The 24,561-nt window shown below is 46.6% G+C and overlaps 1 protein-coding gene across 6 annotated transcripts in view; it reads right to left on the reverse strand.

The window, feature by feature from the left end:
* Positions 1–24,561, reverse strand: part of LOC140410813 (amine sulfotransferase-like) — a 94,335-nt gene that overhangs the window by 15,052 nt on the left and 54,722 nt on the right. For all 6 annotated transcript variants that reach the window (XM_072499450.1, XM_072499451.1, XM_072499448.1 and 3 more), the window contains 2 exons: positions 12,634–12,836; positions 3,843–3,969 (listed from right to left, as the gene is read on the reverse strand). In XM_072499450.1, the coding sequence (XP_072355551.1) occupies positions 3,843–3,969; positions 12,634–12,836 (330 nt within the window). The remainder of the gene's footprint in view (positions 1–3,842; positions 3,970–12,633; positions 12,837–24,561) is intronic.

The raw sequence follows: 24,561 nt of genomic DNA on the forward strand, positions 1-24,561 counted from the left end.
CTGAAAGTAAGCACGCAGGTACAGCAGGCAGTAAAGAAGGCAAATGTTATGCTGGCCTTCATAGCGAGAGGATTTAAGTATAGCAATAGTAACGTTTTATTACAATTGTTTAGGGCATGAGTGAGGCCACACCTGGAATATTGTGTGTAGTTTTGCTGTCCTGATCTGACTGTGGTGATGTGCATCAATGTAAATACATGTAGGCTAGCTCGACACTAGAGGGAGCACCAGAAACATCACACACACACTCAACCAATAGATCAGTTAGATAGGACACGACCAATGGACATTCACGATACACACAGAGGTGACACAACCACAGGAGGGCATTACACCAACCCATGTATAAAGGACACCACACACATGATCTGCCTCTTTCCAGTGGAGACAGTCAGTGAGTACAGATACAGGGTTGATTCAATATCACTCCCACCACGTGGTTTGCAGCAACTGGTTAGTCAGTCTGGGTAGCTATAGTAGGATTAGCAGTAGTGTCGAACCCGAGTAATAGAAGTGTAAATAGTTTAATAAACGTGTTGAAGTTATCTCCACGTCTGAACCTTCCTTTGTCAAGTGCACCACAAGGAAGCCGCTTATGTTACACCTAGAACATAACAAATCGCTGATGAAGGATGTTCTTGCTATGGAGGGAGTGCAGCAAAGGTTTATTACCAGGCTGATTCCTGGGATGGCAGGACTATCACATGAGGTGAGTAGAAATTTCTTCACCCAGAGAATGGTGAATCGGTGGAATTCACTACCACAAAATGTAGTTGAGGTGAAAACATTGTGTGATTTCAAGAAGGAATTAGATATAGATCTTGGGGCTAAAGGGATCGGGGTGGGGGGGGGGGGGGGCTGAGGGGAGGCGCATCAGGTTATTGAACGTGATTATTGGTCATGATCATAACGAATGGCTTGAAGGGCCGAATTCAATTTCTCCTCCTGGTATTCAAATCCTCCATGGCCTCACCGCTTCCTTTCTCTGTTATCACCTCCAGCCCACAACCTTCTGGGATAACTTCACTTATCTAATTCTGGCCTCTCGAGTGTTACAATCCGATGCACATTCCCTGATGACAGGATAAAGCTGAAACCAGTCTTCCTTTAGCAAAGGTTTATTCACAAAACCCAGAGAACATAGGTACAGATTCCCTTTTTCTCCTCTCTCCACAGGTAAGAACTTAAGAATAATGCCCTAACGTCTCCTCAGCTAGTAACAGCTGCTCTCACTTCCAACTTGCATTCAATGGTGACAGATTGAAACATTAATATTGAGCACTGTAATTTTAATTGCACTATCATTGATGGGCATTCCTTCATTAGCCTAAGCCCTAAGCTCTGGAACTCCCTCTTTAAACCTCTCTGATCTCCTTTCCTCTTCTAAGATGCTCCTTAAGACTTACAATTTGACCAAGCCTTTTACCATGTACCCGAATATTATTTGGCTCTGTCTCAATTTTTCTTCGTAATACTTCAGTGAATTGCCTTGAAATATTTTAGTTTGTTAAAAATGCTATACAAATACAAGCTGTTGTCGTTCTGTTGCCAGGGCTGGGAGCAGGGGGGGGGGGGGGGTTGTGGTGCTGCTGCTGAGGGGTGGGAGGAGGTGGGGGGGGGGAAATTTCTAGACATCAGTCTTCCATTCCGTTAATGGTGAAGACTTTACCCTCAAGAGCTGCCAGCTAATCAGAGGACCAGGAGCTCTTCATTCCCAGCAGTCAGGTGGCTGCTTCACTGCACAGCCTTTACCCGTGGTGGCAGCTGGCCACTTAAGGACCTTATATGGCCTTTGGGTGGGAATGTCGTCTTTGATCTTTCCTGTTCCTTAATTAAGGTGTCAGGAAGGTGACAAGCACTCTGCCTCCTACCTTTCCTTCGAATTTATGCCCTCACCCTTTCCTCTCAGCACACGCCTGGAGTGGAGGGCCAGGGGGAAGATGGGGTTGACGAATTCAATTTCATTGGTGTGACAAGTTATCAAGGATGGAAGCTCAGCTTCTGGCAAAGATCCCAAATCATTTGTTGCACAATATAGCATGTTCCACTTCCAATACATGAATCTACCCATGTGATTTGACATCCATCTCTTGCCACTAGCAAAGTTTTTGCTGAGGCCAGAGCTTTGCAGAATTGATCCTTCTGTGTGGACTCATACATGCTCCAGGGGTTGACAACATTAACAATTTTCTAGATTTAGATGAAGATATCTGCTGAAGAGTCAGATTCAATCAGTACATTGGGCACGATCTAACCAAATCGCAACAGCGTCCAGTGTCGAGCATGTTTTGCCGATGTTGCTCAGCGCTTACAGTGCTGAGAAAGACCATGTTATCGAACGGGACTCTGTTGCAATCCAGGGCCTCAGCAGAGAATGCCCTGTCTAGGCCTCACTTAGTCCACTTTCCTGCACTGAGGAGATCCGCTCACCAGAACACCCAGGTGCAGGAGGAGATCGGGATGACATTTTAAATGGCACCCAAATTTCTTGACCCCCCAGGTACAACCCATAAACTCCCCAAAGCCCCAACCCACCTATAAGCGGTTCCTCGGGGACCCCACCTCACAGGGCCAGGGCACCCCCATCCCTGATCCCTGGCAAAGGCGGAATATCAGACTGGTACTTCTGATGATCAGTTCAATCCCACCTCAATCTATTTCTTTACATCATTTCATTTTAACTGTCTTTTACCATTTCTTTCTTTCCTGTCTTTCTTTATATATATTTACCCCCCCCCCCCCCATCTTATCCACCTTTCCATACCCTTTCTCCCCTTTGCTTCCCCCTTCTCCTCCCCCACATCCATGTCTGTCACAGTTTACCCTCTGATGTTAGTTTCTCTGCTGTTTAGCCTTTCACACCTTTTGTTCTTTCATAGATGATCATAGAATTTACAGTGCAGAAGGAGGCCATTCAGCCCATGGAGTCTGCACCGGCCCTTGGAAAGAGCACCCCACCCAAGGTCAACACCTCCACCCTATCCCCACAACCCAGCAACCCCACCCAACACTAAGGGCAATTTTGGACACTAAGGGCAATTTATCACGGCCAATCCACCTAACCCGTACATCTTTGGACTGTGGGAGGAAACCGGAGCACCCGGAGGAAACCCACGCACACACAGGGAGGACGTGCAGACTCCACACAGTGACCCAAGCCGGAATCGAACCTGGGACCCTGGAGCTGTGAAGCAATTGTGCTATCCACAATGCTACCGTGCTGCCCGTTCTCTCTGGAGACTGCCATTAGCACTCTTTCCCCTTGGTTTCTGTCGCTATTAGCACCCCGTTTCCCTGCGTTTCTGTGGCTATGACTCATCTTTCATTTGCTTTTATATTCATCTGGTACCCTGCCAGTGCCAGCACCCAGGTGGCACTGCCAGGGTGCCAGTACCAAGGTGGCACCAGCAGTGTCAGGCTGCCACTCTGCCTGGAGGCCAAACATCCAGGGGCCTTGAGAGGGTCCCCCAAGTGTCTTCCACCTGACCCCCATTTGTGGGGATCAGTATAGAACGGTGCTCGCCTAAGGTTTTCAGGGCGAAGGGGTTAGATCCCAATGCCTTGGGTAGATCAGGTGAGCTGCATATTAGAGTGAGACAAGCTACTCACCCTAATATGCAGATTTGCCAAATACTGATCCCGACATCTCACGAGATCCAACGCTTGGCGAGCAGGGTAAATCCCGGAAGATGCCTTTTGTTCGAGCGGGACGCGGCCAGATCGCACTCATTATTACACATATATAAAAATAAAGGACAATATGATACAGAAGGATGACAACTGAGGATCAAACAGACATTCCATTTACATAACGTTTATGAAATTATAACCTTGATATTTACCTCTACCATCAAGGAATTTTTCTAGGAAGTCTGGAAAATCCTTTGGTGATTCATAAAGGGCAAGATGCTGATGGAAATAATAGGAAGAGACCAGTACATCCTTAGGATTCCGGGCAACATAAATAATCTGAATGGAAGGTAAGAGTATGAAAAGCAGCATGCCAAAAATTATACAAAGAAAAACATTGGCAGAATATATGAGTATATTCTGATATTAAAAGTTTATTTTACTTTAATTTTAAGATATAATTTTGACCCAGATTTTATTAAAGAAACAACAATGAACAATGCACACTGTTACTAATTCAAAACTAAACTGACAGTTTGTAGTGAGGAAGAGATACTCTGTGAATTGCAAATCACCACTATTAGCTTTACAAATCAGCATCTTGCACTTAACCTCCCCTGTGTTTCAAAAGGTTACTGTATTTTCACTTTAATTGACCATTAAACTTTATTTGAAAAGTTTAAAGTTGAGCAATTAACAGCATAATTACCCTATTAATAGTATGCTAATTGTTAATGACGTCAGTCAAATGTCTCTTACCCAGAAAGTAAACAATTAAACTTTTGAAGTTTCAATCGTCAAGGCTGTGAAATGTTGTTGGTGATTTTAAAAATGTTAATTATTTTTCTTACTTTCCCTTTCTCATTTTTCTCTCTCCCTTAATAATCCAATCTTTCTTTTTGTTTCTATATCTGATTTGACATTGAACTTGCCTTCTCTAATTCACCCCCTTTCTCAGTCCTTCCTCTGTTTGTTTCTAAATCCTCTAATTGCATTGGTTAGGAAGATATAGGGCGGGATTCTCTATTGGCCGATGCTGAAATCGGGATGTGCGATCGGGCGGAGAATTGCTCAGGAAGCCAAAATCACAGCAGGCACTGGTTTGACACCAAATCGCGATGCTCCACCTCCTCGAAAACGGCGTAATTGCGGCGCTGGCCGCGCGTTGCTGAAGCCCCATTTGCATATCATTAGTGGGCCCAGCTGCGATGCTCCATCTCCGATGGGCCGAGTTCCCGATGGCACAGTCCACGTGTGCTCTCAACAATCATGCACCTGGCATGGTGGCTGCTTAGAGAGAGAAAAAGAGGGCAGAAGGACAGTGTCCAGCACCGCAATACTTTGCCAACAGCCGTGCCGCTGGCTGGGGTCTTCTGGCAGGGCCGAGGGAGTGGGGGGAGTAGTGAGGGGTGGCCAGGAGATGGGCTTTAGGGTCAGGGTGGACGGGTATGCAACACCATTACCGCAGCCGGCAGGGCAGCCATAAGGCTGCGCTTGCCGCTGACAGCCTGCTATAAACCCAGTGGCTGGGGCTTATGGGTGACCCCCTGGGGCACCCCTCTGGGTGCCATCTGGCCCCAGCCCACCAATCAGATGTATGGGCGCTCCAGCACAATCTGCCCCATGTTTTTGGCCCCGGTCAGTGTGTGTGTGGGGTTTGTATTGTTTAAGCGTGGCTGCAGCTTGTCAGCCCTGCGAGTGTCCATCCCGGTCTCAGCGATTCCCGCACTGTTTTTTGTGTGTTCCGGTGGTGTTCCACGCAGTGCGGGTGCTAGCCTCTCACTGTAGCGGAATCAGTGCGGATTTGGCGCTGATTTTTCTGATGTGGAACTCCCCGGTTCCTCCATTGGCGTCAACACAGACTCAGGAACAGAGAATCCAGCCCATATTGTTTGCCCTCTGTGAACCAAGGTCCTAGAGATTCTCTCCTTCTTGCTGCACCATGACCAGTGTGCACTTCCAGCAATGTTTTCGGCAAAAACCTTTCAAATCCCAAAATGTACAAGAATGAATTGAACTAACAGAGGTTCTGTTCGACTGAAATCTGGGCCAAAATAACTACCCTATACTGACTAATTATATGATGAAAGTGAAGATTTAATCAAAATTGCAATTAAAACCTCTTTCACTTTTTGGGGTTGAGGAGTCAGACTGGCATTTCAAAGAACACGGAGTAGAATTCCATGACAATTCCAGTGTTTTCATGCTCTGTGTGCTATGTATACATATATATTTATATTTATTTTTAAATTTTTTTACAGACTTTAAATTGTAATTGATTCTTCACTTATTTGTTAAATCAATTTCAAAAAGATCAATAAGTTGTTCAAATATTTAGTGCAACATATGAGACTAATCACCCTGAGCATAATGATCTCACCTTTTCCATTATTACATGGGGTATCCACAATGCTGGTTGGTCACCTTCAACTCAGCCATTATTGTGTTGCATTTAACAGGTGGTGTTCCATCCAAATGCCCTTCCTGCCTCCAACCCTTCCCATTTATCAAGGTTGGGGGGAGTGAGGGGCTGGTACATTAAACATTTGCTTGCCTGCACCAGTGCTTCGGTTCTTTTGCAGCCAACAAGTCCTGGAATGGGTGCTGGAATGAATCAGAGGGCTTCCAGCTCAGCGGTGGGAGAACTCCCCACCCAGACACTCCAGCACTCTTCAGCATATTGATGAATTCCATATAGTATATTATGCCAATGTAATACAGGTACGGGGCTGGATTCTCCGCCCCGCTGTGCCACTTTTCTGCTACGACCCGCCGGCAGGATTCTCCGTTACGCTGGCCAATCAATGCTGGTTCTCATTGTGGGGCAGTCCCACGCCGTCGGGAAACCCCGGGCGCCGGCAAAATGGAGAATCCCGTCCACGGTATTTCGAAACCGACAAACCTGAGACCGATCCTGCCAGGTTTTGGGTCAGACAGCTCTGCCTGTGAACCAAACCAGGTCAGGTGGGGTCAAAGGTTGTGTGGAGCGTAGGAATAGACTGGCGTGCAAGCGGCGAAATGGATTACTAATCCAGTGCCAATGCAGGCCTTTGGCAAAATGCCTAGTTTTTTTTTATTTTACGGAGTTAGAATTGATGCACAGCATATTTTTTTAAAGTATATTTATTAGGATTTTGCATTTTGGAAAATTATACAACAAAGTTACAAAATAATACCGTAGCATGAAGAGATAAGAAAATATTTCTAACATACATGAGTACAGAATGGAACAGGATAACGACAGGACAATTAGCTCGGTACAATCATTAAATGAAACAAGATGACCCCACCAAGGACCAACAGGAAAAAAACAAGATAAAGTCATAAAGACATGGTAAAACAGTGCATATCCTCCCACACAGCACAACTCCACAGCCAGCAGAAGAAATCAGGTTAAATCTCCCGCGGCAAGATCAGGCATGCGCCAACATAAAATATCCATTGACCCCCCAACAGCGCCCCAGGCATCAATATCCCATCACAGCCATCTCATATGGCAGATTCAAAAATAGCTTCTTCCCCGCTGTTGCCAGACTCCTGAATGACCCTCTTATGGACTGAACTGATCTCTTCACCCATCTTCTCTACTGTGTAGCACTACACTCCTGTATGCTTCACCCGATGTCTGTGTCTATGTATTTATATTGTGTAATTACCGTATGTCCTATGTTTTTCACGTATGGAACGATCTGCCTGAACTGTACACAGGACAATACTTTTCATGGTACCTCAGTACACGTGACAATAAATCTGAATCTAATCTAATCTAATCTTATGGATATCAGACCCATCTGCATCAACGTAGGAGTCAAGAGCAGTTCCATCATGCCCAACTCAAAAGAAAATACTGAAACTCCCAGTTCTAAGGAGAGTTAGAATACTTACCCCACAATGCAATTTAACCCCAATTCAGGCCCAGAGCAGAACCAATATCATTCCATATACTGATGAAGAGAGGACCAGCAGCAACTATCTAAGTCATTCTCAAACCCAGGTTTCCCACAGGAAAAGAGGTAGAAAAGCACCCCAATGGATAAAAACAGCTCAGGACCCAAACCAGACCTTGAATCACCACGATGCCTCTGAAGCAACCACCAACAAGGAGGGAGTAAGCCACTCAAGCAACTATCAGAGCGCAGCACTGGGATAAAGATAATCATTCTGGTTCCTGTCAAGGGGGCGCCCATCTCAAGAGGAAAAGGGAAACATCGAAGCATCCAAACATAGGGCGCCCTGGGAGGGAGGGCTGACGCCCTCCTTCCCGGCATCACCAGGGGGGCCCACTCCACCAATCTGGCCAGACCAATAGAAAAACAAAGTCAATACCATGCTCATCCAGACAAGAAGAAAAAGGAGAAAAACCCTCCAGAAAAGAACGCCAAACAAACACAAGGTGACCACAGTCGCAGAAGGTGTACCCACAGCAGTCCCACTCCTCAGTAGCCAGATCGTCAATTCAAATCCAACTTCATCATGCACCGACACGAGGAAAAGCAAAGAGAGAGACCCAATGGAGGATTCAACCTTCAAGGTCTCCAAAATGAAGAAGATCAAGAACCACCAGAACTAACCCTTTTGGATGTTTAGGGTCAGAACCCAACCCAACCCCAAACACCCCAGACAAACACAAACACATGCCAATGAGGAGGAGAAACAGCTACTCAATAAAAAGGACATCACACCCACCCCAGGGGAAATAAAAATCAGGATAGCCACCAAGTGCAGAACTCAGCCCATCCCCAGATCCCCATGCACTCGGGAGGGGGAGGGGGGGCTAAACCAGCCTCTCCAGCTATCCCTTGTAGGCACTCCCAAAGAGGAAAACTCCTTTCATTCAGGGGTAGCAGGATACCAACCACAGCACCAGGCTTGGTTTAGCCCAGCATCATCCAAAACACAGGAAATTACATCGCCAAGACCTCCCACACATCCCCAAGAACTACACCCCCCAGAGCCTACATATCCCCCAGCTCCATCCGGGGCAATGCACCACTCCCACCCGCACTGAAGGGCAAAGGATAATTGTTCCAGCCCGGGAGAAGAAAAACTGTCAAGTCCCTCATCAATTGCGAGTTCTGGGAAGGAGGGCCAGCTCCCTCGTCCCCAGCACCACCGGACTAGGCCAGGATAACGACTAGCACAATGCTCATCCGGATGACGGAAAAAGGACAAATTGAAAAAACACCCAGGGAGGGGATGCCCAAACCAACTCACATCAACTACCAATGCACGAAGAATACCCAAGACCACCCTCCTCCCCAGTAATCAGCCATGAATACTGATGCCACTTCAACTTGCCCTAATAATAAACCTGATGTTCTAATACTTTCCATAGTTATGAAGAAAGATAAAGAGAGAAACCCAAACGAAGAGAAGAAACAAATTCAACCGAAAGGAAGAGTCACAGGAATCAAAACCCAGTCCTCGCCAGGATACTGAAAAGTCTGCCTGGGCCATCAAGGGGTAAAGACACAGATTCTTACTTTCAGTTAACAAAGAACAGAACCCCACCTTTCTCTGCTCCAGCTCCACTCACTTTTTTTACAAATGGGCCGATAATAAAAATCAGCCCCCGTTCCCCCCCCCACCACAAGTCATGAGACTTAATACCAGAGGAGTGAAACTGTGCACAAGTCACATTTCTCACATTTGACTCAACATGAATTTGCTAAATCAGGATAACCAAGGGAGTAATGTCCAGGAGAATCGCAGGGCAAACTGCAGGATAAAGACATCTTCCAAGTCACACAAAGAGGCAAGGGCAAAGGATAATGCATAATCAATGAATACTCTTCAGGATCTCTCAGGATTCTCTCAGGATTCCAACGATCAAAGCATGAGACACCATTATCCCATAATGCCATCTCACCAATGCCCAGGTAGTCCACAGCCTAGGCCCTGGCTGGGGGAGATGACTCAACCAGCTCGGTAACCTCCAATCCCTCATGACAAGCATCAAGAACAAGACAACACAGGACCAGTGATCGGTAATCCCAACCAACCTCTGACCCCCGAAGACAAGATTTGCTGTGCTCCATCGAATCTGATGCACCCCCCAGATTACTAAAACTTGGCAGCCTATTTTCAAACTCAGTCGGGAACTTGCCTTCCATCTCTCGCCAGAGATCAAGATTGAAGGCACATGCCATCTGGCCCCCTCTCCCGACTCCATCAGGATGGATGACACGCCAAGTAGCAGGATCTCGACAACGCAGAGGCAGGTGCTCATCAGGGAAAGTGCAAGAATCTCTTTGTGCGCCTCCATCATAAAAAATATTCTGCAATACGTTGAAGTGAGGCGACAGGGTGAAACAGAGGTTAGCACTGCTGCCTCACAGCACCAGGGACACAGGTTCAACTCTGGCCTTGGTTATTATCTGTGTGAAGTTTGCATATTCTCGCAGTGTCTGCGTGGGTTTCCTCTGGGTGCTCCAGTTTCCTCCAAAGATGTGCAGGTTAGGGTGGGGTTACAAAGATAGGGCTTGGAAGTGTGCCTAGAAAGAGGATCGGTGAAAACTTGATGGGCTGAATGGCCTCCTTCTGCACTTAGGGATTCGATGAAATGTATGAGCCCTGACAACTTGCATCACAGAGCTGCGATCTTCAGCCAAGACAACATCTTCGTTGGCAACAACATTCGATGCACACAGCACTGTCAAAGTGAGGGCAGCCCAGTATCATAGTGGTTAGCACTGTGGCTTCACAGCACCAGTGTCCCAGGTTCGATTCCCTGCTGGGTCACTGTCTGTGCAGAGTCTGCACGTTCCCCCTATGTTTGCGTGGGTTTCCTCCGGGTGCTCCGGTTTCCTCCCACAATCCAAAGGCATGCAGGTTAGGTGGATTGGTCATGATAAATTGTCCTTAGTGTCCAAAAAGGTTAGGAGGGGTTTATTGGGTTAGGGGGAGAGGATGGAAGTGAGGGCTTAAGTGGGTCGGTGCAGACTCGATGGGCCGAATGGCCTCCTTCTGCACTATATGTTCTATGTTATAATCGCAGCTGTACCACTGCAAGCTGAGCCCATCCCAGCCCACTCCAACCACCACGAACAAACGAGGACTATTATTTTGACAAGACACCGGTCAGAAACTTCCTGGGGCACAGCGCAAGCCATGCAACCCAAGAACAGACAAATACAAAATGTGCACCAGGATAAAAAAGACAGATTTGAAGATGAGTAGATCCGGAGCTCACAAAAAACGTATGTCACATTCTGAAAATGACTGGTACTGGGACAGCCAGATTTGAAACACTGGGCCCGTATGGTCCCCCGCAACTAGAAACTGCAGTTTTGATACATTTCCAAATACATAATTTAAGTTATAATTGTGACTATCTGATTGGGTGCCATATTTTATTTGCCATTAAATGGTACTGGGCATCTTACCCAATATTTCCTGCTGTCGCCTCTCTTTACTTGTGTGCTTTTGACAATTTCTACCCCCCTGTTTCTCATGTCGCTCGCCCCATATTCCTGTCCGCCTGTCAAAAGAGCGAAGGATGCAGGAACCAGACTTTCTGACCCATCTGATTCATCTCTTAACTTTGTACCTGCCCATTAAATACACTCACCACTCTTCGCCTCCCCTCACCTTCTGGCACATCTGGAAAATTAGACAGGTGCAAAAGAACACGGAGGGACCTGGTGGACTGGATTTTCAATTCCAGTTATATTGATTTCGCAGCAGATTAACAACAGAAGGGCTAAGTGTGAATATGAAGAATGACAATGAATATTAGAAGCCACTGTGGGCCATCAGATATGGCAGATAGGCAAGAGAAAAACGTCTGCCAGCTTCTCAAAGTGTGGACTCACAGAACTGGGCAGGAACAAAGATAAGAACCAGATGGGTCAGAAAGTATAGTTGCTGCAACCCTCGCCGTTTATGACAGGCAAACAGGAATATTTTTCATAGAATTTACAGTGCAGAAGGTGGTTGTTCGGCCCATCGAGTCTGCACTGGTTCTTGGAAAGAGCACCCTACTTAAGCCCATGCATCCATCCTATCCACGTAACCCCACCTAACCTTTTTGGACACTAAGGGCAATTTATCATGTCCAATCCACCTAACCTGCACATCTTTGGACTGTGGGAGGAAACCGGAGCACCCGGAGGAAACCCACGCAGACAGTGGAAGAACATGCAGACTCCGGATAGACAGTGACCCAAGCCGGGAATTGAACCTGGGACCCTGGAGCTGTGAAGCAACTGTGCTAACCACTGTGCTACCGTGCTGCCCATGGAAGAGCGACATCAGAAAGAAGGGGATAAAAATTGTCAAAAACACGCAAGTGAGGAGAAGTGACAGCAGGGAATATTGGGTAAGATGCCCAATCTTCACAGACTTAATAATAATCTTTATTGTCACAAGTAGGCTTACATTAACACTGCAATGAAGTTACTGTGAAAAGCCCCTTGTCGCCACATTCCGCCGCCTGTTCGGGTACACAGAGAGAGAATTCAGAATGTCCAAATTACCTAACAGCACGTCTTTCGGAATTTGTGGGAGGAAACCAGAGCACCCGGAAGAAACCCACACAGACATGGGGAGAACGTGCAGACTCCGCACAGACAATGACTCAAGCCAGGATTCGAACCCGGGACCCAGGCACTGTGAAGCAACAGTGCTAACCACTATGCTCCAGTGCTGCCTGGTGTGGTTGGAAGGTAATAACGGTGCTAGCCCCATCTAAACTGGAGCCAGAGCTGAAAGACTCAAATCACAGGCAAATATAATAAGTGCATTTTGGAAGCACACTGGTAAATTACCCGAACAGGTGCCGAAATGTGGCGACTAGGGGCTTTTCACAGTAACTTCATTTGAAGCCTACTTGTGACAGAAGCGATTTTCATTTTTCAATTATGAGGAATGTCTTTATTAGTCATCTATCTTGTCACACATTCAGAATGTCATAAGAAAAATGCATTCAATGTCAACATATAAACAACACGGACGAGACAAAGTACTTTGTAAAACAAATAATAGGAGAGAGAAACTTCTTACTTTTCCCATCTTTTCCTTCAATGCTTTTGGAACTAACTGGTAGGGCAAATGTGTGACACTCAGGCGAGGGGATGGGCGTGCAGGAAAATTTGAATTTGGCAACTCAATCCAAGGAACACGTTCTATCGCTGGTTTGCTTTGTACGGCAGCTGGGTCACCATTGGAATAAATTAAACTCATGATTTGCTGCATCCATATAGTACCTGGTGTACAACAGGAAAAAACAGTAATCAAAAGAAAATCACAAATCAGATGCCTCATATGGCGCCTGTAAACTTTCACCACATGGAGTAATGGGGCCGGGTTTAATTCCACCTACTTGCCATTTAGAGAGACGATAAAGGCTCAAAATGAGGTCAGCATGCTAACCATCCCATTTATGCTGATGTTTTTGCTGCCATTATTTGTGGGACCTTCCATCTGTTTCCAGCCATAGGTTTTTTTAAATAGAAGATTAGGGTCCTATTTTATATATATATATATATATAAAATATATATATACACACACATACAACCACACTCCCAGTCACCGGTTTTGGAAACAACAATGTTTCACTCAAATGCCAACTAGTTTTGCTGAAGGAAAGAAGAGATTTTAAATTACAGAAGAGCACAGTGTATAAGTTGACCTGGCATACAAGGCAACGTAATTTTTTCAGCACCAAAATGCCTGTTTAGACCTATACTCAGCATACAAATTGCACCACTATCCCCATTTCTCAGCCAATAAATGCATGTTTAGAGTTATACGCACATGAGGAGTTGGTCTACATTTTTCAGATCAAAGATGTATGTTTACGATCGTGTCTGTATGTTCACATGCTGGCCTTATAAGTCACGCATGGGATAAAGCAGGCAGTACAACCATTATGCCAAGAGGTTGATTGGGAGTTTAAGATAAAGCAGGCCATGCATTGCAACCAACAATCAAAAATAAGTTCTCCTGCACCAGCACTGATGGTTCACATTCTATACTCAGCTTTTAAGTCGACCCTGTTTGTGAAAGTATGTTTCGAAGCTTCAAAGGGCACCTTGCACATAGCAATCTATGGTGCTTGTTTCAACCTCCTCTTAACGCAAGAGTTCTCTTGAGATCGTAAGATTACGTCACACTTTATGTCAATGAACAAAGGGGCGACACAGTGGCGCAGTGGTTAGCACTGCTGCCTGTGGCGCTGAGGACTCGGGTTCGATCCTGGCCCTGGGTCACTGACCGTGTGGAGTTTGCACATTCTCCCTGTGTCTGCTTGGGTTTTGTCCCCACAACCCAAAGACGTGCAGGTCAGGTGGATTGGCCACGCTAAATTGCCCCTTAATTGGAAAAAGAAAATTTGGTACTCTAAATTTTTTTTTAAAAGTCAATGAACAAATAGATGGCAATATAACCAAGCCCCTCAACCATAATCTTCCTTTCTAAGGAAAACACAGAGCTAAATGACGGAGCAAATGGAGGAGTTGCGCCTAGGACTTTTCAATTGTCAAATATCAGAATGAAAAAAATGGTGGAACATGATTTAAGCTGATCTGAGTAAGGAGTTAGCATCACTGTTCACTATTTAAAAAATAAATATGTTTGGTAGTTTATGATACAGTCAATTTTGGAATGCTCATCCTTTTACTTTCTAAGATCAAAATAGAATGAGAACATCTTTGCAAGGGGAAGATGTGTTTGGTGGTGGCACACATCCATGCAGAAATGGCAGAGGATGATCCATTTGTATGTGGAAGTTGGGTGGATGGAAGTTGAGGACAATGGAAACCCTATCATTGTTCTGGAAGGGAGGGGAAAGGGTGAGAGAAAAAAGTGTGGGTAATGAAAAACATAGGCAGGGCCCAGTCAAATATAGTGAGGGGGAATCCTTAGTTGAAAAACATTGACATGGAAGCTGGCATTGTTTGAATTGATGCGATGGAGTCAGAGAAACTGAAGAGTGGAATAGAGTTCTTATAGGAAGGAGGATCTGGTGGAGAAGTGTCGTCAAGGAAGCTTAAGTTTAGATACTGGTCAGTAGCCCATCTCGCAAAATGGCAAGTCAGAGATAGATTATGTGAAGTTGAGGGTAGGGTGGAAATTGGAAACAGAGCTGACAACATTTTCCAGTTTTGAAAACAGGAAACAACACTGATACAGTCATCAATCGATTGGAAATAAAGACAAGGGTGGGGTGCCTGAGTAAAACTAGAACAGAGAATGTTTCATGTGCAGCACGGTAGCACAGTGGTTAGCAATGTTGCTTCACAGCTCCAGGGTCCCAGGTTTGATTCCCGGCTTGGGTCACTGTCTGTGCACAATCTGCACCTTCTCCCCGTGTCTGTATGACTTTCCTCCAGGCGCTGTGAAGCAACAGTGCGAACCACTGTGCTACCGTGTCCACAAGGAGGCAAGAGTGGGTTGTTTAGGGTTCAGGACTATAAGGTCAAAGGAAAAATTACTGGGGAAGATAACATCAATGACAGCCTTCAAAACAATGGCTTGATGTTTGGTATGGGGTGGAGGGCAAGCTTTTGACTTCTTTAAATTTGGCATTCAACTAACATGCCTTGGGAAACTTGGAAGGCACTAATGAAGGGATGCTTGTCTGTCAATCTTTTAAAATTAACCCTGCTGTACCTACCAAGCCAAGGGACCAAAACAAGTGCTTTCAAGGGAAACAACAAAGTTAAGACTGGGGCTTGAATCAAGATAAGGGGCGAGATCTAGCTTCCCTGTTTGTCGCAAGTGTAAATCCTGTTATGGCCGCTGAATGGCGCGCGTTGGTCAAAATGGGATTTGTGCCGGAGAATTCGGTTTGAGATTTTCCCTGTCCCCCGCTGGTGTGGGCATGAATCTGATTTCCATTAATTAAATTATATCTAAATGCACTTAAACAGCTTTACGCCGTAACATCTGCCCACGGTGTATCCACCTCCCCCCGTGGCATGACATCACACTGGTGCAAATCACTACTGGTTTTCAAAATTGAAAGCCAGTCATGATGACCACGCCAGGGGTGCAGAGGTGCCTGGAGGCCCAGGGGTGAGGGCCAAGGCTGGGCATTTCACCCTGGCAGTGCCAAGTGGTACTGTTGGGGTAACCCTTCTCCATGGGGGAGAAGAGGGGCTTCCTCTTATGTGTGGTTGGGGGGCGGGGGGGGGGGGGGAAGGAGAGAGCCCTGATGACAGTATGGGGAAGCGGGAAGTGAGGGAGGGGAAAGAGTGCCCCTAGAAACCTTCAATGGTGGTGGTATTCCTGAAGCATGTGGGGATGGTCCTCTGTGTCCATGAGGGACTTGGGAAAAATTATTTTAAACACAGATTGTTTAAACACTCCCTTTAAAGGTGGCATCCTGATCACTGTAGAGTTGACCTATTTGGCTCTATTAGGCCCCGCCCCACCAGAGTGATAGCTTTAACCATGCCCCCAGATTTTCTGTGCACTAAGTGCCAGATAATCTGGTCTGCAAACTCAGTTATGTTCCTGGAAAGAAACACCCCAGTTTTCAGTCAGGGCCTGACACCCTTGTTGACAAATTGTGGCAAAACTCCACTCAAGGTGTTTTCCTGGAAAATTGACCATAACAGGCTTCATATAATGGAAAATTACTGGGGAAAGAAAAAGATACACATCTTAATTGGAAGAATACAAAGTATGGTTTAAACAAAGGCCTCAGAATATAATTGGGTATTGCATTTTGAAAGCAGCTTCATAGAACATTTCTTGTCAATATAGTAAACTATCCCCACCCCCTGAAAAAATGAACACAGTACGAAGTCTTACAACACCAGGTTAAAGTCCAACAGGTTTGTTTCGATGTCACTAGCTTTCGGAGCGCTGCTCCTTCCTCAGGTGAATGTCACTTTCCATTGATTCACCTGAGGAAGGAGCAGCGCTCCGAAACCTAGTGACATCGAAACAAACCTGTTGGACTTTAACCTGGTGTTGTAAGACTTCGTACTGTGCTCACCCCAGTCCAACGCCGGCATCTCCACATCATGAAAAAATGAACACCTCAGAGACCTGTACTACAGCCAAAGGAGTAGTTCCTTCAAATTGGCAGAAGGAATTGGCAGAAGGAAATCTCAAGGAGGAAGAGAGAGAGAGGACCCAACTGACAATTGGGAGAAGAATATACAACCAACCAGAGGAGCTGGCCACTTCAAGTGTTTGCATGGTCACAGTTTATACATATTTGAGCATATTGGTGGAAGTAACATAGATCAGCATTCTGAATCTAGGGGCGCGATCTACCCGAATGGGGACAGAGTCCCGTAGCACGTGCAATTAGCCGGGTGTTTCCCAATGTTCAGAGCGCCGAGAAACACCCTGCTATCTAGCGCCCATCTGGGTAGATCGGGTGCCTCAACAGAGAACACGTGGCCAAGGTCGCATTTAGCCCTGTTCCTTTCACTGTGGAGCTCCGCTCACCAGAACTCTCAGTGCAGGGAGAGATCAGGACCTCATTTTTAAATGACATACCGATCTCTCGAGCCAATATGGCCCCAAATCCCCCCAACTCACATAACAGGAGGTCCTCCTCCCCCCACTCCCCACAGGGCACCCCAGCCCAATCCCAACAATGAGAAAATGCCAGCCTGGCACCCTGGCAATGCCACCTGGACATTTCGGCAATGCCAGGCTGGCACAAGCAGTGCTATCCTGCCCAGAGCCCAAAAGCCGGGGGGGGGGTCCGATCATCTAGGTACCATTCTCATAAGCACCAATCCATCTAATCTCATGCCTTGGTTAGATCTCTGGAATAGATATTAGAGTGAGACTAGCTATCTCACTTTAATAAGAGATTTGCCAGAAAGTGATCCCACCCACAATGGTCAGGATTCACATTGCGACTTCTTGTGAGATCGCATAATATCTCGTGAGCCGGGTAGATCCCAGAAGGGGGATCTCCCGGCATCTACTGGCCGCACCTCACTGTTTTTCGGGTGCAAGGTGTTGGTAGATCATGCTCTATATCTCTTTGCAGCTCTCTATATCCTTCTGACAACTTACCTTTCCACCTAGCTTTGTATCATCAGCAATATTTCTCTGTCTTTAATGTGTACATAGGTAAGGCTCCAGTACTGAGTCTTGTTGCAGCCTGCCAACTTGAGAGCCCCCCATTTATGTACATTTTTTGCCTCCTATTAATCAGTGTTCTAACCATGCGAGTATATTCTCCCTAACTTCATGATTCCTTTTCTTGCCTATGAACCTTTTGTGTGACAGCTTATCGAATGCTTTTTGGAAAGTGAGATATAGTGGCCGGGATTCACCGAGCCTCTGCTCCACAATCGCGCTCAGCGCGGGGGCGGAGAATGGCGGCACACCATGATCGGGTCCGACGACGCTCACGCAATTCTCCAGGGACCAGAGAATTGCCACCAATCGCGTGCGCGCGGTCGATGCGGCGTGGTCGGGGACCATTGAAAGAGGCCCCCGCGGCGATTCTCCGCTGACAACTGGCCGAGTTCCCGCCGCCGTGGTTCACTCATGGTTCCACCCGGCGGCAGCTCGGAGTGGCGGCTGCCGACTCAGTCTGTGGCTGCCCTGGTTGGGGGGGGGGGGGGGGGGGGGTGCAGGGGGATCCGTCACCGGGGGGGGGGGGGGGGGCCTCCAGGACGGCCAGGCTCGCGATCGGGGGCCAACAATCGCGGGCGTGCGCAATCTCGGGGCCGGCCCGTGGTGTGGGTCCACCATGTTGCGCGGATCCGCAACGAGTAGTGTAGAGCCCCGTATCGGCTGCCGGAGCTGCGAGGAGCTAGCCCCCTACAAAACGGAGAATCACTCAGACACGGAGAATCACTCAGACTTTCTCCAGGAAAGTCCAGAGTGATTTGCGCCCGTTTTCTCACGACGTGGGGACATAGCCCCATTATCAGAGAATTTTGCCCAACTACGTCTACTGGTTCCTCTTTAACTATGCCATTAGTTACATCCTCAAAAAACTCTAATAAGTTTGTCAAACACTATTTCCTTTTTGATTACATTACATTGACTTTGCCTGATCATTCTATAATTTTCGAAGTGCATTGTTAAGACTTCCTAAATAATAAATTCTAGCACTTTCTAGATGACATCTGATCTTAGTTCACTGTTTTTTCATCCTCCTTTCTTGAATAGCAGTGTCACATTTGACAACTTTCAATCTACTGGGACCATTCCAGAATCTAGGGAATTTTGAGACAAATCATAACCAGAGCATTCACTATCTCTGCAGTTATCTGTTTTGGAATCCTCGAATATTGGCCATCAGTTCCTGAAACCTTCTCAGATTTTAGTCACTTACATTTCTCCAGTACTTTATCGCTGCTGATATTAATTATCTTCACTTCTTCACTCTTTTTAGCACCTAGACCTTCCTCCTGTCCTAGTGTGCAGCTTGTGTCTTCTACTGTGAAGGCAGACACAAACTATTTGTCCATTTCATCATTCCCCATGATAAATTTTTCTGTCTCTTCTGCTGCTGCTGGGACTCTACGCAGGCCCATGAGGAAGGGATCCCAGAGGACCTGGACTCAGGTAAGTCTGGAACCTTTGGGCAGGGAGGGACACCTGAGGGAGAGAGGGGGGAGGGGTTGGGGGCAAGGAGAAGGGCAGTTACGAACTTTTGAGGCCAGACAGGGCAGCACAAAATGAGGCAGGTGGGGGGGGGGGGGGGGGGGTGATGCCTTTAATGTAAACAGGGGACCCTACTCAAATGGCAAAAAAAATCACCACTCTTACCCATCTGCCCACGCCAACCACATTATGGCTTGGGTAGAATATTCAAAAACGTTTTTTAGATTTATTGCCACGTGTACCGAGTATTGTTCTGCGTACAGTCCAGGCAGATCGTTTCATACATGACAAACATAGGACATACGATAGATACATAATGTAAATACACAGACATAGACATTGGGTTAAGCATATGGAGTGTAGCGCTATATTGGAGAGGTCAAGACTTCCGATGGCAGCCATGGGAGTGAGTGAACACAGGGCATGTTGGTTTTGGCTTTTTTTCACCTGTGTATTGGGTAGATGCAGCAGAAAAGTGGAGTAGAAAGTGTAAGAGAAGTTCTCCCCTGGACTGCCATGTTTGCTGGCTATCCGACCCGGCAGAAGACCTGGCTAAGTTGGAGGAGCTTTGTGGCGCAATTGTAAAAATGGCAGAGGGGGGAAGGGTCGTCGGCAGTGGGAAAGCTTCAGATGGAACAATTGATGAGCTTCATCAAGGAGGAATGTTGACAGCAGAAGAAGGAGATGCACAGTGACTGGTCGAAGGCAATTGAGGGAGAAGTGACACGTCATATTGTGTCCTTGGAGGCAGAGGTGGGGATCCTGGGGGATCGATGCAAGTCACTGCGGTTGAAGGTGGAGGAGAACAGGCCCAGACGACAGAATTTGTGGATTGCGGGGTTGCAGGAGATGCATCTCTGGGTAAAGAATCAGATTAGATTGAGGAAGGATGAGTGGGACAAGTATTTCACTCGGGGTTTGACTCAAAGTTGCGGGGAGGGGGTGGGTTAGCCATTTTGCTGAGCAAGGAAACGGGGTTTGTGAGGGCCAAGGAGATGCGCAATCCAGGAGGGAGGTTAGTGATAGTGAGTGGGGTGTTAGAGGGGACGCCGGTAGTGTTAGCCAATGTTTATGCACCTAACTGGGACGATGTGGGGTTTGTAAAGAGTGTACTAGGGCTAATTCTGGACTTGGAAACGCAACTTCAGGTTATGGGAGGAGATTTTAACTATGTTATGGAGTTGAAGGTGGACAGGCCGAGCCCCAAGTCGATGGGAAGGTCGAGGATGGTGAGAGCTTATGGATAGAATGGGGATGGTGGACGTGTGGGGGTTCAGGAACCCGGGAGGAATGGGGTATTTCTTCTTCTCGCACATATACAATCTAGAATTAATTTTTTTCGTGGTAGTTGGGCGATGCTGATGGGGTGGTAGAGATGGAATATACGGGAATTGTGATTTTGGACCAAGCGCCGTGGTGGCTGGATGTGAGACTTAGTTCGGGGCAGGTGCAGAGGCCGGGTTGGAGGTTGGATTTGGGACTTCTGGCAGACAAGGCTTTTTATGAGTAGGTGCGAGTGGTGATGAGGAACTATGTGGAGTTTAATCAGAATGGGAATGTGTCAGCAAAGCTTTAAAGGTGGTGGTCCAGGCTGAGATTATTTTGTTTAAGGTGCATAGGGATAGGTGGAGGAGAGAGGAGCACCGGCGGCTGTTGGGTAAGATAGTCGAGGTAGATAGGAGATATTCGGCGGACCCCACGAAGGAGCTGCTGGTGGAGAGGTAGTGGTTGCAGGGGCAGTTTGATACATTGATGATGGGCAAGACGGCGGGGCAGCTGCGGAGGGTGAGGGGGGTGCAGGACGAGTATGGAGAGATGGCGGGTCGTATGTTGGCCCACCAGTTGCGGCGTCAAGCAGCGTCCAGGGATATTTTGCAGGCAAGGGTGGAGAAGGGGAGTTGTTATCAGAGCCGGAAAAGATAAATGAGGTGTTCACGAGGTACTATGAGAAGTTGTATAAGGCCAACCCGGGGGGAGAGGTGGGGGATATGGGGAGGATTCTGATTGGGTAGAGGTTCCCAGAGCTGGAGGAGAGGAAGAGGCAGGGACTGGAGGAGCCTTTGGGGCTGAGGTAGGTTATGGATAGTACCAGGGGAATGCAAGCGGTGAAGGTCCCGGGACAGACAGATTAATAAACTGTTTGCTACAGAGCTGCCCCCCCACCAGTTGGGGATGTTTAGTGAGGCGATGGAGGGGAGTGAGTTGCCAGCAACGTTGCTCAGGCATTGATTTTGCTGAAACGGGAAGAAGGGGAAGGACCAGTGGAGCGTGGGTCCTGCAGGCCCATCTATTTGTTGAACACGGATGTGAGAGTACTGACAAAGGAAATCAGGGTCAGAACAGGATTGTTGGAAGAGACGAGGTGAATAAGACCAATTAGGGGGCAATTTAGCATGGCCAATCCACTTAACCTGCACATCTTTGGGTGGTGGGGTGAAACCCATGCAGACACGGGGAGAATGTGCAAACTTCACACAGACAGTGACCCAGGGCCGGGATCAAACCCGGGTCCTCGGCGCTGTGAAACAGCAGTGCTAACCAATGTGCCACCGTGCCTGCCCCGATTATTTACTTTAAAGATATGGGTTAATAAAGGTTTAACCAAATTACTAAAATCAGTTGTTACCAAGTTATCAAAAGATGGATGATATCCACTAGCAAGAATGTGGAATAGAGCAGAGCTAATTGCATGGGAAACAAGGTCACTCATATCTTTGCTGCAAAGTTGCAACATGAGAAGGAGGACTGTTAGTCTGATAAGGGGCAGGAATAATGGGGTTAGCGATGCCACCTTTTTACAGTGCAAAAACATTCTTCTTTGCACTACAACAGTTACATCTGATTAACAGCCCCAACAGTCAAACTAGGTGATGTAAGAGGGTCAGATGATTGAAGGTTTGTGCAAGCAGGGGACCTGTGCATGTGACGTCTCTGTAATTGGGAATGGGTATCACTTGTCTCGCAGTCATGTTCTGCTCCACAATCTTCAATTAACTAATTCGACAAAAAGTCAAATATAATGCAACTAACTTATCAACATGATATGAGTAATATTAACTCTTTTCATAGCTCTTTTAATTAGGCTTGGTCTACTGTGTGTGGTGTTAAGAACCCGAACATTGAACTTCTTCTACTTCATATATATGGTGAACGCCCTGCTGGGTATTTGTGAATGTCCTTGTACCTTACTGGGCTTGCTCCTGTGTTGGTCCTGAAAAGTCAGCGGTGTCTACTACTGCTGTATTTGTCTATCATGTCAGTGGCCTGTCACATCCATGGTCATTTGCCCAATGAGCTGCAAGGATGTGACAGATGTGGCATCGCGCCAAGGCACAACAGTCTGATTTAAGTTTATTAGCCATTTCTGGCAGCAATCACTTATTTTATTGTACCTGTAACATCCTTGAAATAATAAAATACCTCAAGGTACATGGGATAGCAGAAGCATTACAAAGCAAAATTAGACATAGATTCACCTAAGGAGACATTAGGGCAAATGGCCAAAAGTTGGGCAAAGGGATACATTTTAAGAAATGTCTTAAAGAAGAAAAGAATGGAAGACTGGCAGAGAGGTGCAAGGAGTGAATTTCAGAGCTTTGGGCCTGGGCAGCCAAAGGCTCGGCCACCACTGGAGAGTGACTAAATGCAGGGATCCTCAGGAAATCAGAATTAGAGCATCACAGATATTTCAGGCAGGTTGTGGGTTTGGAGGAGATTACAGAGTTGGGGAGAATTGAGACCATGGAGTCATTTGAAAATAAGAATGAGGATTTTAAAATTGTTGCACTGCTGGATCAGGAGCAAAAGTCGGGAAGCAAGCACAGGAGTTCTGGGTGAGCAAAACCTGGTGTGAGTTGAGCATTGGGCAGCAGGGCTTTGGATAATTTCAGGTTTATGGAGGGTAGAATTTGGGCCAACCAAGAATCCATTGGATAGTCAAGGCGAGAGATAACAAAGGCACGAATGCAGGTTTCCGCAGCAGATATGCTGACGCAGAGCCTCCATTACAGAGATGGAAAGAGGCAGTCTCAGTGATAACATAAATGTGTGCTCCGAACTAAGCTTTGGGTCAAATATGGCACCAAGGTTGTGAACGGTCTGATTCAGTCTCCGACTGTTGTCAGGAAGAGGGTAGAGTCAGTAGTTAGAGAATGGAAATTGGGGCAGTGACTGAAGACAATGGTTTCAGTCTTCCCAATATTTAATTAGAGCAAATTTCTGCTCATTCAGTCCTGTCTGATAATTTAGCAATACTGGAGGGGGTTGAGAGAGAGGTTGGTGAGGTACTTCTGGGTGTCAACTGCACACTTGTGAAAACTAAGGATGTTCTGTCAGGCAATGTTATCACGGGGTAGCATGTTGATGAGAAATGGGAGAAGATCAGGTGGCTTGGTGGATTTTTGTAACAGCATTGTACGGGCCCAGCGCCAGGGACCCCAGTTCGATTCCGACCTGGGTGACTGTCTGTGTGGAGTTTGCAGATTCTCTCCACATCTGCGTGGGTTTCCTCTGGGTGCTCCAGTTTCTTCCTATAGTCCAAAGGTGTGCAGGTAGGCGGTTTGACCATGCTAAATTTTCCATTAGTGTCCAAAGATGTACAGGTTAGGTTATGGGTGGCGGGGGTAGGGCAGGGGAATGGGCCGAGGTGGGGTGCTCTTTCGGAGGGTTAGTGCAGACTCGATGGGCCAAGTGGCCTCATTCTGCACTGTAGGAATTCTGTGATTCTATGATCAAGGACAGATCTTAGGGGGACACTTGAGATAATTACGTAAGGCAGGAGGTGAAGCTAGTACAGCTGATACTTTGGCTATTACTAGTTGCATAAGAATAGAACCAGTAAAGGAGTAGTCCCATTCAGCTGGATGACTTGCTGGTCATCCACTTCAAATGTTGCTGACAGGTTAAATGGATGAGGAGGGATAATTTACCTATCTCACAGTCACATAGAATGTCATAGAGGTGATGATAGCACATTTAAAAGAGAGAGGGATAGCACCTGAAGAGAGAGAACTGTTAACAGCATCAGCTAAAACGGAGACTAGGAAGGCAGATTAATCAGAATATACTTGAGGGAACAGAGCTGGATCTTGGACTCCAATACCATCTTCCATCTACTATCAGGTTTGCAATCTAAGCTGTTTACGTGAAGGATGCTGTAACATTATTAACTATGTTGCTTAGGCGGAATTTTGTTTAATTTATGTAAAAAAACATTTCTATTAAGTTAACTTCAGCACATGCAGGATAAATTCACCCAAAGTACATACTTTCCGGGAATGTGTATTTCTCCCAGCAGTGGGAGCAGGGAAGTCTGTAACTGAAATGTGTTTCTTGCAAACTATATTTATTTGAAACAATGTGGTTACTAGCCGAATTTAATTGAGATTTAACTG

Source organism: Scyliorhinus torazame, chromosome 4 (genome assembly GCF_047496885.1).
Source record: "Scyliorhinus torazame isolate Kashiwa2021f chromosome 4, sScyTor2.1, whole genome shotgun sequence".
NCBI lineage: Eukaryota > Metazoa > Chordata > Chondrichthyes > Carcharhiniformes > Scyliorhinidae > Scyliorhinus > Scyliorhinus torazame.